A 15,765-nucleotide genomic window follows, 5' to 3' on the forward strand; every position below is an offset into this window, starting at 1 on the left:
GAAGAACCTGGAGAATAGACTGGGACCACAATCTCCTGGTTAATGTGGAACCTAGAGACTACCTTAGGAAGGTAGTCAAGTCTGGTACGAAGCACCGCCCTATCTTTGTGGAAATTTAAGAATGGGGGTTTACATGAAAGAGCACTGAGATCAGATACCCTATGGGCAGAGGAGATGGCCAGTAGGAACAAAGTTTTCTGTGTGAGTCACGGGAGGCCCGCTGAGTCCAGTGGCTCAAAAGGAGGTTTAGACAAATATCTCAAAACTAGGACCAGGTCCCATGGATTGGTGGTTGTAAGTGCAGGACTCCCTGTAGGAAGGTATGAATTGTCGACGAAGTTGCAATTTTATGTTGGAATAACACCGAAAGAGCTGATAGAGGAGATGGCCAGTAGGAACAAAGTTTTCTGTGTGAGTCACGGGAGGCCCGCTGAGTCCAGTGGCTCAAAAGGAGGTTTAGACAAATATCTCAAAACTAGGACCAGGTCCCATGGATTGGTGGTTGTAAGTGCAGGACTCCCTGTAGGAAGGTATGAATTGTCGACGAAGTTGCAATTTTATGTTGGAATAACACCGAAAGAGCTGATACTTGGACCTTCAAAGAAGAGTGACTAAGGCCCAGTTCCAGGCCTGATTGAAGGAAGGCCAGAACTCTAGACAGGCGATTTATTCTTGGATTAAAACCCTTAGAGGTTCACACCAAAGAATATATTTGTGCCAAACTCGATGATAGACTCTTGCAGATGAAGGCTTTCGTGCGGCCAACATGGTCTTCACCACTGTGTCCGTGAACCCCCCGTTTTTTAAGACAGATTTCTCAACAGCCACCCCGTCAAAGCCAATCTGTGGATGTCGGGGTGTTGGCAAGGGCCCTGCAACAGTAGGTCCGGTCGTAGTGGCAATGGGAATGGAGGTTCCTTGGATAGACGAAGAAGGTCCGGGTACCATGACTTCCTGGGCCACCAGAACCACTGTTACTCGCTCTCTCGTTATCCTTTGAATAAGTCGTGGTAGAAGAGCTATCGGAGGGAACACGTAGACTCTTTTGAAGGGCAATGGTGCCGATAGGGTGTCTATCAGGCATGCCTGAGGATCCTTTGTTCGTGAGCCGAACAGCGGAAGCTTGTTGTTGTAACGTGACACCATGAGGTCCACTTGTGGACGGCCCCACCGCTTCACCAGGAGGTTGAAGACATCTGGATGAAGGGACCATTCCCCCGAGTGTATTATTTGGCGACTTAGGAAGTCTGCCTCCCAATTTAACACCCCTGGAATGTATACCGCCGATAGAGCTAGGAGGTACTTTTCTGCCCACCATAGGATCTGTGAAACCTCCTGCATTGCTGCTCGTCTTTTTTTTCCGCCCTGATGATTGGCGTACGCAACAGCTGTTGCGTTGTCCGATTGTATTCGAACGGTCTTCCGTGAAGCAGGTTTCCTGACTCGACAAACGTCCTGAGAATGGCCCGTAGTTCTAGAACGTTTATTGGAAGACTCGATTCTCGGAGTGTTGTTGTACCACCGCTCCCCAGCCCTGAAGGCTGGCGTCTGTGGTAACTATTACCCAGTTGTGACTTGCGAATAGACGACCCTTCTTGAGGTTCTCCGACTGGAGCCACCATACAAGGGAGATACGAACTTCCCTGGTTAGGATCAGGAATTGGGTGGAGATGTGATCGGTTCCAGTGACTCAGTAACGCTAACTGAAGGGTGCGGGAGTGGAATTGTCCGTACTCCACCATTGGGAACGTTGAAACCATCTTCTCCACTACCTTCATGCACAGATGTAGAGACACTCTCTGATGCTTGAGGAAGGACCTGATAAGGGTCTGCAGCTCCACCCTCTTTTCTCTGGGTAAGAACACCCTCTGAGAGACGGTGTCTATGAGAGCTCACCGATGTATCATGGAGGTCGCTGGAGTTAAACTGGACTTTCTCCAATTGATCAACCAACCGTGTGTCTGGAGGAGAGCTGTTGTCAAGTTCAAGTGCATCAAGAGGACTTCCCTCGATTGCGCTAGGAGGAGTAGATCGTTGAGATAGGGGATGATCCTTACTCCCTGTTGATGAAGAAGAGCTGCCATCACCGCCATGGTCTTTGAAAAAACTCGGGGAGTCGTTGAAAGGCCAAACGGCAGGGCCTGAAATTGAAAATGGCATTCCAGGACTGCAAAGCGAAGGAAACGCTGATGTGCCAACCTTATGGGGATGTGAAGATATGCGTCCTGGATATCCAGGGACGCCATGAGATCCCCCGGTTCTATTGAGTGGAGAATGGATCTTAGTGATTCCATGCGGAACTTCAGTACCCGAAGGAACAGGTTTAGTCTTGAGATTGAGAATTGGTCGGAAAGATCCATCCTGTTTGCTGACTAAAAAGAGATTGGAGTAAAATCCCAGCCCCTTCTGAGTGGGAGGAACCAGTTATTACCTGTTGGCGTAAAAAGTGTCAATATTGCTGTCTCGAGGGCGGTGGCCTTCAACGGGTCTGCAGGAAGACCTGTGGTAAAGAACTGGGTAGGTGGTCTGGACCGAAAGGTGAGGGAATAGCCCTGCGATACAACATCCAACACCCAAGAGTCTGTTGTTGAGTCTACCCAGTTTCCTGCGAACAGAAGAAGGCGACCTCAGACTGCCGTTTCCGGCGAAGTAAGGCTCTGGCGTCAGGCTTATTGGCCTGCTTAGGAGCCTGTCTGCAACCTGTCCAGTCCTGGCGCTGCTTGGGCTTTTGTGTTTTCGGGAGGGTGGACTGAAATCTGGCAGATGTATGACCTCTGGCCTTACTCTGTGGCCTAAAGAACCGAAAAGACTGCTTAGGCTTTTAAACCCCCGAAGGGAGAAAAGCTGTCTTTGAGGCTGCCAGGGAAGTAACTATCTTATCCAATTCTGGACCAAAAAGTACTGTCCCTGTAAAAGGCAAGGCCTCTAAAGCCTTTTTAGAATCATTGTCTGCCTTCCATGATCTGAGCTGCTACTGAGAGGGCCGACACCTTTGAAGCGAACACTCCACCATCTAGAACACCTTCGCTGAGATAGGTGTTTGCCTCCCTGATGTTGTCTTCAAGGGCTAGTAGTTCAGATCTGCGCGTGCCAGATTGAAGACCCTCTAGTAATTCATCCGCCCAGTGACCTATGGCCATTGTAGTCCAGGCCCCTGCAAAGGATGGGCGAACTGCCGCTCCTGCATTGGAGTAGATAGACTTAAGAAATTGATCTAATTTTTTATCTACTGGATCTTTGAGTGACATCCGGTATAGGGAGTGTAGTGGATTTCACTAGTCTAGTCACATGAGCGTCCACTTGAGGGGGCATTTTCAATTTGGTATAATCCTCAGGGATAGGATAAAATGTTGAAATCCGCTTAGAAAGCAGGAATTTCTTATTTGGGTGTTTCCAGGCCTCTTGGAAAATCTTATCGAACTGGGAGGACTGAGGAAAAACTGCGGGGTCCTTTTTCTTTCTTTTAAAGATAGGACCTTCTGAAGGAGGTAGGGCCTCTGCTTCCTTCACATTTAATGACAGTCTAATAGATTTAATCAGGCTGTCCACCCTGGCCTGAGTCATATGATCCTCCTCAGGTTTGGGATCCTCATCATCTACAGGATCATCAGTATCTGGATCATCGTCAGTGTCTGTGTCCTGTGCCAGTAAGGGTTGTAACCTGCTGTGCCTTGCAGGCGCGTGTGCACCAGCCGTGCCTAGGGCACTGGTAGCATCTAATGCCTGTTGTAATGAACTAGACACCTGTACTAAGCCCTGGACAGACTGACAGGCCCTGTACCCACCCAGGCTCCTCTGGCTGGGGTGCAATCTGTGGCACAGGAGGGGCTACCACCGTACATGAGGCTGCCAGCTGAGACGCCAGTTCCCTCATTGCAGAGGACAAGGCATTAGTCCAGTCAGGCTCGCAGGGAACTTCCACGGTTGCCCGCAGACTGGGTCCCGGCAGAGTGCAACGCTCACATATACCAGTATGGTCCTACTCAGCACATGCAAAGTTCTCTTTACATGCAGTACATGTATATGCCCTTTTGAGGTTCTCTGACTGCAGCGCTGGAGCGTTACCCTTGGCCCTAGAGGACATTGTAAAAAGGTGGCTAACAATGCAATTTATTCACACAATAGTGAGAATAACTTAAGGTGGGAGTACTGTACCCAGGCACTAATAAATAAATTAGCGACTAATACTGCAACCTGTTAGCCAACACAGGGGATGACTGAGCAAACTACTCACATCCAGTAAAATAATAAACTGCAGAAAATAACAACAACACAGAGTATCACAGTCAGTATTTGTACAGAAAACTCTCACACCAGAAAGAAAGGTATATGCACTATCACCCTGCACCAGCACCAAAGAGTGGGGTGAGGGGGTTAAACCTGAGCACTGAAAACAGGGGAGGCACAGGGGGACGATTTCTGGGCTCCTCTCCTCAGACCAGCCAGCTGCCGACAGAAGCAGAATTCTTAAGATGGCCACCGCGCTCAGAGAGGGGGGAGGAGAGGAGCTCCATCGGCAGGAAGCTCAGGAGCGAGTCACAGGCGTTTAGGGGCTGAAAGCCCCCCTCCTTGAAAATTGCGCCCTGTTCCTCAGAGCACCAAGGAAAAAACTGGTCTCTGAGGACAGAAAGGAGTATTAGGAGGAGGAGCTACGGGCTGCACTATCTTAAAGACATAGTACTCCTTGGTGCCCGGTCCTCCCAGACCTGGAATACCCATTTTCCCAGCATCCACCTGGGCAGTTAGAAAAAAATTAAACACCCAAATCTAACTCTCTCTGCACATGTTACATCAGCCCCACCTGCAGTGCCCATGGTTTTGTCCATTAGAGAGTGATTGTGCCTTTGCGAGTGAATCCGAATAACCGCCTTAGTGCACTGATAGCAGATGTAATGGGTAGGTGCAAACAGCCATGTGGCTACTGCATAGATTTTGAGATGTGCTCAGCAATGCTACAGAGTCAATGTTTGGTATGGGTAACTTTTCTTTAAAAAGAACCCAATAACTAAGTAGGAAATGAAAGACATCAGCTCTGCAAGGTTTCCGAAACCCCACAGTGATTAAAGAAAAGCTTAATGTGAATAATTAACTTACATTTCAGGAGAGGGGTGTAGAAAGAAGTTTGAATGCAATATCACCAACAGTGTGTAGTATGCCGGATCTTTTACTATCTTGTCTAGTGTGTACATGCAATATCATTAACGATGAACAAAAGGTTATAACTTTGGATGCTCTTGGTAATGGAGAGGCCAATCTTTCCAAAGCCTTAGAGATCTGAGCTGTTGCATATGCATGAAAAAAAAAAAAAAAAAGGCTAGCTTCCGGACCATAGCATTCATCAAGGAGGGAAGGTAGAAGAAAAGTGGTGGCCTTAGCGAATAAACCTATGTGACCTTGATGACTAGATGGATGAGCGTTTCAGAAGTCCCCTGGCAGGATCGAAGCATCAGAATTTGATTAACAAAAAAATATATAAAGCTAGTCTGCTACCTTATGTGTTTGTACATGTGTGAGAAGGATGTAGATTCACTCTCTGCCAGCAGAAGGCAGTGTTTCGGGAACTCACGGACACTAGAAACACAAATATATTTATATTTTTTTTCTAGTAGTTTCTCCAATGTCACAAAAATACCAATCTCTCTGAGCTAGCTGCTCTTCGATGTACACTGAACTGGTGAAGTCATATCCCACCTCCGACCACCAGGATACCATGGATGCACCTTCCTCTCCTGTGCGCCAAAAGCCACGAGAAGGGACAGATTTGGGTCTTAATAGAAAACTGCACCACAAAGCATTAGATATAGGAGAGCAACAGTACTGGTGGCTTCAACTGAAGTAGGCAACAAGGGGAGGATAATTAGTCATGATTGGGCAGAACATTTTTTGTTACAATAAGGAAAGTGGAACTCTTGTAGTTATCCTAGCAGCAAGTGATGCTGCCTCCTCTAACAAATGTGTATCTGCAGGGTCAAATCTATAAAGTACCATTGAGTCAAAATAGGCGGTCAAAAGAAACACTGTTGTGCAGTAGCACCCCCATTGACGTCTACAAGTGACAATTTTGTAAAACGGTGCCAACACAGGAGAAAGCAAAGAACAAAAGAATGATGGCTTTCTAATGGCGATCTTATCACCTGATACAAATGGTGTAAAGAATAGAAAGTTCTCCTTGTTACAATTCTTCTCTGTGTCGTTTCTCAGGAGATATATGTAAACAAGAGAGGAAAAAAAAATAGTGTAATACGTCAAAAAAAAAAAAAGTTCAACGAAAGGATACAAGTTCTACCCCTACAGGCGATGTGAAATTATTTTTCTTATGGGGTCACCACAGTGTAGACTTGAGGTGGCTTACATTCATTCAGGAATCGGAAAACATAAAAAGGTATCTTTCGATTATTCACATCTACCACATACAAGGGTTATCAATAGGTGTTTACAAAATCGCTTACACAGACTTGCTGTGTATCCTCCTATCAAGGTTTCTTTCAAAATAACTCCTCCTGGCTCCAGAAAACAATTCCTTCTTTCTGGAACCAGGAAGAGTTCTTTTGAAAGAAACCTTGATTGGTGGAATAATCCTATCGCCTATAGGGGGAAAACTTATATCCTTTCCTTGATCTCTTTATTTAGACGTACTGTACTACACTATATATTTTTCCTCTCTTGTTGTTTACATATATATCCTGAGAAACAAAGATAAACAACACAGAGAAGAATTGAAACAAGGAGGACTTTATTCTTTACGCCATTTGTATCAGGTGATAAGAGCGCCATTAGAAAGCCATCATTCTTTTGTTCTTTGTATTTCCAATTTAGCTGCTCTTGGCACAGTTTGAAATCTGTCATTTCTTGTGTACAGGAGAAAGCAAGTCTGCCACCCTGTGCCAAAGTCTTCTGTGCATGCACCATCTTTCCAAATTTTTTGTAAAAACAATGGCACCAGCCCCAGAGGTGGAATAGGCTCACTGCACAAGGACTCATCTTACCTTAAAATGCTTATGGGTGTTTCATTTGCCCTGTGGTGGTATACAAGTCACTTAAAATCCTTACCATTGAGCCCACAGGTCTACTTACACATTTAAAAAAAAAAAAGTACCTCAAATGAGGGATATGGTGGCACTACAACAGGCTTCTTAACCAAGCTGCTGCTCAAAACAGGGTAGCTAGGCCTGTATACAATGGAAAAAAAACAACAAAGAAGGGGAGCAGCGCTATAAACCATTAAAACGATTGGATCATCTTCACATAATTTATTACAAAATAAAACAAAAAGTAATGCACATTTACATTGAAAATGATCTAATGGAAAGAATATGGGGGTAGCAGTCTGTTCCTAGTATACCTCAGGGACCTTAAGGTAAGTTCCTTTAGAGCCAAATTGAATGGAGATTATATTTTACCAGTACTCAGTAGAAGTGGTAGTGACCAGCTGGCTTGGTCTCTGTTTGTTGTGTGGTTACTGCTCTGTAGCAACGGGCTTGCTGATGTCCACTGGAGAAAAATTTGCTGGTAGCCACAGTGTTACGGGTATTAGGCACAAATGTCCAATATTCTTGTTCTAAACTGGCAATGAGGACAGGTACGGGGCTGGTTCAGGCTAAGATGAGTCAACCCAAGTTTCCATAACAGTGGGTGTGCAATAAGTGAGGCCTTCATTTGTGTTTCGCTGCATACCCCTAGCAGCTTTTTCAAAAGGTACCTTACCTTAAGGTCCCTGAGGTAAACTAGGAACAGAAAACAAAGGGTGGACTTTCCAAACTTTTAAGGCGCAATCAGTCCAGATATTATCCGACCGTTTCAAGGGCTCATTCAGTCTCTCTTGTCTGATTGATCCAGGGGTTCTCGGGGGAAATCAGAGACAATAGCAACCATCAGTTAGATATAAATCAACAGGGGACGGTTTTTAACTGTTGGTGAGGAAATGAAGGAATGTAAGTGGGCGTACCCTACTCACAGTGTGACAGGTGGTGTAAATACACGTAGCGGGTACTTGTCCTGCCGGTGGGTCTTCTGTGGTCTCTTTCAGTGGAGATGGCGATACGAATATATGTGGCGGGTATTGGTCCTGCTGATGATTTTCCTAGGATTTCCACTCAGCCTCTCAATGACGTATATGCCGTGTAGAGTGAAATAAAAATAAACAACAATGTGTAACTCTATTATTGTGCACAAATTATTTTAAAAGTGTGTCTTGACATTAGAGTGTCTCCATAGGCGCACCTCACTCACTTGGAATCAGGGTGAGGTACACGTATAAAGGTTTCTTTATATTTAAAGATTTAGTGTAGTTCAAGTGATAGGCGCACCTCACTCACTTGAAGACAAGGTGAGGTACACTCATAAAGGTTTCTTGATAATCAAACGATATAAAGTGCAGCTAAAGGTGATAGGCGCACCTCACTCACTTGAAATCGGGGTGAGGCACATTTATAAAGGTTTCTTTGTGCTCAAAGGGTATTTGGTGAAATACAGGTGATAGGTGTACCCCACTCACGGTTCTTATGAAGATTCGAAAACCCGTAGCGGTTTCTTTGCCTTTGTGTGTGTTAGGTTAAAACTTTCTGATAATTATCAGGATTTTCTCCATCCGAGGGGTGTATATGAATAAAAAAGAAAAAACAATGTGTAGACCTATAACAGGCTCCCCATAAATCTGTTTAGGGCGAAAGCTTTTTATTCACCCACATTAAATTAGTGAGATTACTCAGAGTGCTCTCGTACCGAAACTCACACTGGGTGGTGCTTTTTACAGGTGCATAAAGGTATCTTTCTTATGCGTGCCACAGCTCCGTGAAATCTTATCCGTCACCAAAAGGGAAATCAATAGTACCCCGTGGTGCTAGGAGATCTTGAAATGATGATGGCGTACCCGAACTTACAGTTAGATAAGTGTCTGGACTCCTATCATGGTTTCTTTAACTCTGTATCTGCTGGTCATCTATTTCAGAGGTATTTCTTCCAGATGTATAGCCGGCATGTACAGAGTAAGAAAAAAAGTGTTTTCACAAACCAATCCCACCACGTGGGATTATCTCAACACTGTGACAATAGACTCTTTTCTCCTTCATAAAAAAATTGATTTTATTCTTGCTATAAAAGATCCTCCATCCCCATGATGGCTGGATCACACAATCCAAAACAGATAGTAAGACCCACAATGGTCAGACATAGAATATAAAATACCACAGGAAAAAATAAAATAAAAATAGGTAATAAAAAAATAATAAAAAATTCAAAAATCTCTTAAAAAATTTAAAAAGAGAAATCCAATACATACATCCAATGTTGGGCATAAAGAGATGCTGGCTGCTCACTCTCCACACTGGCTGTCGACGCGTTTCGGTGTTACCACCTTTCTCAAGACATGCCAGGAGAGAGTGAGAGGCCTCTCACTCTCTCCTGGCATGTCTCAAGACATGCCAGGAGAGAGTGAGAGGCCTCTCACTCTCTCCTGGCATGTCTTGAGAAAGGTGGTAACACCGAAACGCGTCGACAGCCAGTGTGGAGAGTGAGCAGCCAGCATCTCTTTATGCCCAACATTGGATGTATGTATTGGATTTCTCTTTTTAAATTTTTTAAGAGATTTTTGAATTTTTTATTATTTTTTTATTACCTATTTTTATTTTATTTTTTCCTGTGGTATTTTATATTCTATGTCTGACCATTGTGGGTCTTACTATCTGTTTTGGATTGTGTGATCCAGCCATCATGGGGATGGAGGATCTTTTATAGCAAGAATAAAATCAATTTTTTTATGAAGGAGAAAAGAGTCTATTGTCACAGTGTTGAGATAATCCCACGTGGTGGGATTGGTTTGTGAAAACACTTTTTTTCTTACTCTGTACATGCCGGCTATACATCTGGAAGAAATACCTCTGAAATAGATGACCAGCAGATACAGAGTTAAAGAAACCATGATAGGAGTCCAGACACTTATCTAACTAAGTTCGGGTACGCCATCATCATTTCAAGATCTCCTAGCACCACGGGGTACTATTGATTTCCCTTTTGGTGACGGATAAGATTTCACGGAGCTGTGGCACGCATAAGAAAGATACCTTTATGCACCTGTAAAAAGCACCACCCAGTGTGAGTTTCGGTACGAGAGCACTCTGAGTAATCTCACTAATTTAATGTGGGTGAATAAAAAGCTTTCGCCCTAAACAGATTTATGGGGAGCCTGTTATAGGTCTACACATTGTTTTTTCTTTTTTATTCATATACACCCCTCGGATGGAGAAAATCCTGATAATTATCAGAAAGTTTTAACCTAACACACACAAAGGCAAAGAAACCGCTACGGGTTTTCGAATCTTCATAAGAACCGTGAGTGGGGTACGCCTATCACCTGTATTTCACCAAATACCCTTTGAGCACAAAGAAACCTTTATAAATGTGCCTCACCCCGATTTCAAGTGAGTGAGGTGCGCCTATCACCTTTAGCTGCACTTTATATCGTTTGATTATCAAGAAACCTTTATGAGTGTACCTCACCTTGTCTTCAAGTGAGTGAGGTGCGCCTATCACTTGAACTACACTAAATCTTTAAATATAAAGAAACCTTTATACGTGTACCTCACCCTGATTCCAAGTGAGTGAGGTGCGCCTATGGAGACACTCTAATGTCAAGACACACTTTTAAAATAATTTGTGCACAATAATAGAGTTACACATTGTTGTTTATTTTTATTTCACTCTACACGGCATATACGTCATTGAGAGGCTGAGTGGAAATCCTAGGAAAATCATCAGCAGGACCAATACCCGCCACATATATTCGTATCGCCATCTCCACTGAAAGAGACCACAGAAGACCCACCGGCAGGACAAGTACCCGCTACGTGTATTTACACCACCTGTCACACTGTGAGTAGGGTACGCCCACTTACATTCCTTCATTTCCTCACCAACAGTTAAAAACCGTCCCCTGTTGATTTATATCTAACTGATGGTTGCTATTGTCTCTGATTTCCCCCGAGAACCCCTGGATCAATCAGACAAGAGAGACTGAATGAGCCCTTGAAACGGTCGGATAATATCTGGACTGATTGCGCCTTAAAAGTTTGGAAAGTCCACCCTTTGTTTTCTGTCTACTATTGTGTTTGGTTATTTGGGTGATAACCGAGGATTAGTACGGACTAGAGGCTGCATTGCGCCATAGAAAGGTCATATCCTATACTTGTTTTTTATAAACTAGGAACAGCCTGCTTCCCCCATATTATTTTCATTAGATCATTTTCAATGTGAATTTGCAATACCTCATGTTTTAATCAGCGTTTAGTTTTATTTTGTAATAAATTATGTGAAGGTAATCCAATCGTTTTAATGGTTTATAGCGCTGCTCCCCTTCTTTGTTGTTATTTCCTATGCACACATTTGCTTGTGACATCCTAATCAGTTACCACAAAACATAGTGTTATCATAGTATGGGGCTGATGTACGTATATTAACCAGGTTTTATCATTACTACACAAGTGTATTTTGCTACGGATCATAAATATCAACCGCAATCACCACTAATGTAACGTATCTACAGGCCAGGACATGCCCTAAATATCTGGGTGTCCCGGTGAATAGTCATACATCATCCTATTGCACACCCGCACACAGACTATTTTCCATTCGATTTTGCTTATGTAAACAAAATCGAACGCATTAGATCCAGACGAGCGGCCCTGCAGCATTGAAATCAAATAGAAATACAGTTTGTGCAGGCAATATTATATAGTAGAGATCTGTACTATATAGTCTAAATCGAATGTGTACAGGGCGCTGTGCGATTAGATCGCATGCAGTCATTCGATAAATCAAACTCACACATGCACAGCCATTCGAATTTGCGCAACAGCGATCCACTCTGAATAACCCCCCTAGTGCAGAGAACTAGTTTCTGTGCAGTGCTGCTAGGTACTGGATTGCATCTAATGCACAACAATGTGGGAACATGTACTGGGAAATGGAATATCCCGAATTAAAAACATAATAATAAATAAAATAGGGCAGCTTGAGTTACAGTAATTGTTTTATTTTACACAGCCGGGCTTCAAAAGTGCGGGGGAATTCCCCCTACTATACGAAGTGATGGAGACACATTAAGTATACTAGCAGTGTGACAATGCTACCCGCACAGAACGTTACTAACCTGGGGTATAGGGGGCACCTTCCTGCTATCGTCTCGGGATACTGGACGCAGAGCAGACATAGCGCCGGACAGTATAACCGCAGCCCGCGAAACTCTGACAGCGCCGGCAGCTTCTTCCCGCCAGCTGAGTTATGTAAAGAGACTGAGATATTGCAACGGATATGACGTCGCTGCCAGAGAGAAGCCTGCCGGGCAGCCTGACTGCATCGCATCCGCCAGGACAGGAGCGAGCGTGGGTTATGGTTCGCAGTTGCGCTTGCCTTACATGTATTTAATGCTGTGCTCCATAATTAAGTTATTGCAAAGATGAACAGCGGGCAACGAGTGGCAGTGGCACTCCTTCTGCTAAGGGATTATAAATCTCATGATTGCCTGCACAATATTACAGTTAGAGCATTTTGGGAGATGCAGTATCACAGCCCCTGGAGCACCATACACATTGCCTACCCTTTTATAAGGAAACAACTGATTTCATGTAATTTCAAAGCTAAAACGGTTGTGACTGCGGATCCCCCATCAGTGGAGGCAGCTGCCAACACAAGTGATGAAACGAGGCTGAAGTTGGCTTCTTATTCGAGCTCCAGCTTCTTATTCGAGCTCCAGCTTCTTATTCAGAACAATCACTTTTACAAGGGTTAATGAATCATGAACCACAAATTTGACTGCAGAAATCAACACAGGGGGGTCACGTACATATGACCCACTTGCCATTTCTTTTGACCAACAAGGATTTGGGCAGAAATAGGGCAGTAAAGTGGGCATAGGTCCCAGATGTCATCATTTTGAATAAGTAGCTGGTGTCCTGCAAGGGTTAAACAGCGTTGGTCAAAAAATCTTACACTTGGAATCCACACAGGGGGGTGTGACATCTGTGACCCATGCCCACTTTACTGCCCTATTACTGCCCAAATCCTTGTTGGTCAAAAGAAAAGGGAAGTGGGTCATATATAAGTGACCCCCCTGTGTGGATTCCAAGTGTAAGATTTTTTGACCAACGCTGTTTAACCCTTGCAGGACACCAGCTACTTATTCAAAATGATGATTCTGGGACCCATGCCCACTTTAGTGCCCTATTTCTGCCCAAATCCTTGTTGGTCAAAAGAAATGGCAAGTGGGTCATATGTAAGTGACCCCCCTGTGCGGGTTTCCAGTGTAATATTTTTTGACCAACGCTGTTTAACCCTTGCAGGACACCAGCTACTTATTCAAAATGATGATTCTGGGACCCATGCCCGCTTTAGTGCCCTATTTCTGCCCAAATCCTTGTTGGTCAAAAGAAATGGCAAGTGGGTCATATGTAAGTGACTCCCCTGTGCGGGTTTCCAGGGTAATATTTTTTGACCAACGCTGTTTAACCCTTGCAGGACACCAGCAACCTATTCAAAATGATGAATTCTGGGACCCATGCCCACTTTAGTGCCCAATTTCTGCCCAAATCCTTGTTGGTCAAAAGAAATTGCTAGTGGGTCATATGTACGTGACCCCCCTGTGTTGATTTCTGCAGTCAAATTTGTGGTTCATGATTCATTAACCCTTGTAAAAGTGATTGTTCTGAATAAGAAGCTGGAGCTTGAATAAGAAGCTGGAGCTCGAATAAGAAGCTGGCCGAATAAGAAGCCAACTTCAGCCTCGTAGTGATGAATAACACATTTCAGATGAATGCTGATGCTATGTCATTATGCTATGCTATAGGCAGTGATCCATGCTGTACTACGCTGGTTTGGTGATTTTAGGGTCTAGACCAGGGGTGGCTGGACTTTTGCAACCCGGGAGCTACTTTTTGTACACTAACGTTCCTGGGATCTACCAGAGTCTCTTCCTGGGACAAATATTGCCTTCTAAGTGCAAAACGTCTCTTACACATTAGGACATGTCAGGGGTCAAAATTGACATTATGCCACAAGATATGAGCCAAAATTTAATTTATGACAGACAACATGGGCCAAAATTCACATTATGACACACAGTATGGGCCAAAATTCACATTATGACCCACGTTAGGGGTCAAAATTCACATGACACATGGTGCTGGCTAAAATTCACATTATGACCCACGTTAGGGGTGAAAATTCACATGACACATGGTGCTGTCTAAAATTCACATTATGACACACGTCAGGAGTCAAAATTGACATTATGACACACAGTGCTGGCTAAAATTGACATTAGGACACACATCAGGGACCAAAATTGACATTATTACACACAGTGCTAGCTAAAACTCACATTATGACACACGGAATCAGAGCAACACTGTCCGCTAACCTAACACAAAGGCATATATTTAATGCCGTGGGCGAGCGGTGACTGCGAGCAGGACTTTTTGCTCGCAGTCACCGCTCACCCTGTCATTATTCAACTGACCCCCCCTCATTCGCAAATTCCCCCTCGCTCCGTTTTTTGAGCGAGGGGGAATTTGCGAATGTGCCTCCAAAAGCTGCAAGAGCCGAGGCTAATTACAGTGAGTTTGCTGCACTAGCCGCGGCTCTCGCAGTTTAGGGGAATCCTCGCCGTTCTGTGACGGCGAGGATTCCCCCGGAACGTTGCATAGTGCGAGTGGCCGGCGCGGGAGTTAAACTGCGAGGATCATTGGTTTTCTGTAACCCCCTCACCGGCATTGAATACTCACCAAAGGGTCACCAAATTTCCATATAAAACCTCATTCCTTTCCATTGAGAAATAATACTCACCAAAGGGTCACCAAATTTCCATATAAAACCTCATTCCTTTCCATTGAGAAATAATATAATTAAACTAGCCTTTCTCCACCCCATCCACAGCAACCACAAACAAGTATTTTGCACTTAGTTTAGTTTCTGTCAGCCGCCGCTGTATTCTGCAGCTGCCCTCTGCCGCTGTATGCTGCCCGCTGCCGCTGTATTGTACCCGCCTGCTGCTGTATGCTTCCTGATGCCGCTGTATGCTGCCCTCTGCCGCTGTATGGTGCCCGCCTGCTGCTGCTATATGCTGCCTGCCGCCGTTCAGTATTCCTGCCAATCAGCTTTCCGTCAGTCAGACTGCTCAAGCTTCTCTCAGCCCATGCAGTGCGCGGGTGCGTGGTGACATCACCGTTTACCAGCCCAATGCATTACTGGGACTGCAGAAGCAAGAAGAGGCTTAAGCAGGTGAATACCTAGGGAAATGATTGCGATCTACTGGTGTAAGGTCCACAATTAGGGTTACCACCTTTCCCCTTTAATTCCGGACGCATATTATTTACACAGGTTCTGTGGAAGTTTAAAACCAGGTGAAATGGAGTCTTGAAGTCAGCCAGCCACAGAACCTGTGTAATTAATATGTGTCCGGAATTAAAGGGGAAAGGTTGTAACCCTATCCACAATCGACCGGTAGATCGCGATCAACATAATGGCCACCTCTGGTCTAGACACATCACTTGTCAGTAACATACACACGGCGCAATACATTTTCATTTCAGGAATTTCAATTTAGACTATATAGTATAGATCTGCACAGTGTATTTCTCTGTTCGATTTCGATGCAGCACATCAGGATCAAATTGCAGCTGAACCTTTGATTTTAATTTGGTTTTGCTTATATAAAGCAAAATCGAAAAGAAAAAGACCAAATCAGACCATGATGACAAAGATGTCGCATCGTACCAA

The 15,765-nt window shown here is 44.3% G+C and overlaps 1 protein-coding gene across 1 annotated transcript in view; it reads right to left on the reverse strand.

Annotated features, from left to right (window-relative positions):
* The window catches only part of LOC146075329 (WD repeat-containing protein 76-like), a 65,177-nt gene extending 52,809 nt beyond the window's left edge, over positions 1-12,368 (reverse strand). Inside the window, exon 1 of the mRNA XM_083184458.1 lies at positions 12,143-12,368. Coding sequence (XP_083040584.1) covers positions 12,143-12,202 — 60 coding nt within the window. The 5' untranslated portion in view covers positions 12,203-12,368. The remainder of the gene's footprint in view (positions 1-12,142) is intronic.
* Between the last annotated feature and the right edge of the window lie 3,397 nt (positions 12,369-15,765).

Source organism: Crinia signifera, chromosome 4, assembly GCF_055691185.1.
Source record: "Crinia signifera chromosome 4, ASM5569118v1, whole genome shotgun sequence".
Lineage (NCBI taxonomy): Eukaryota > Metazoa > Chordata > Amphibia > Anura > Myobatrachidae > Crinia > Crinia signifera.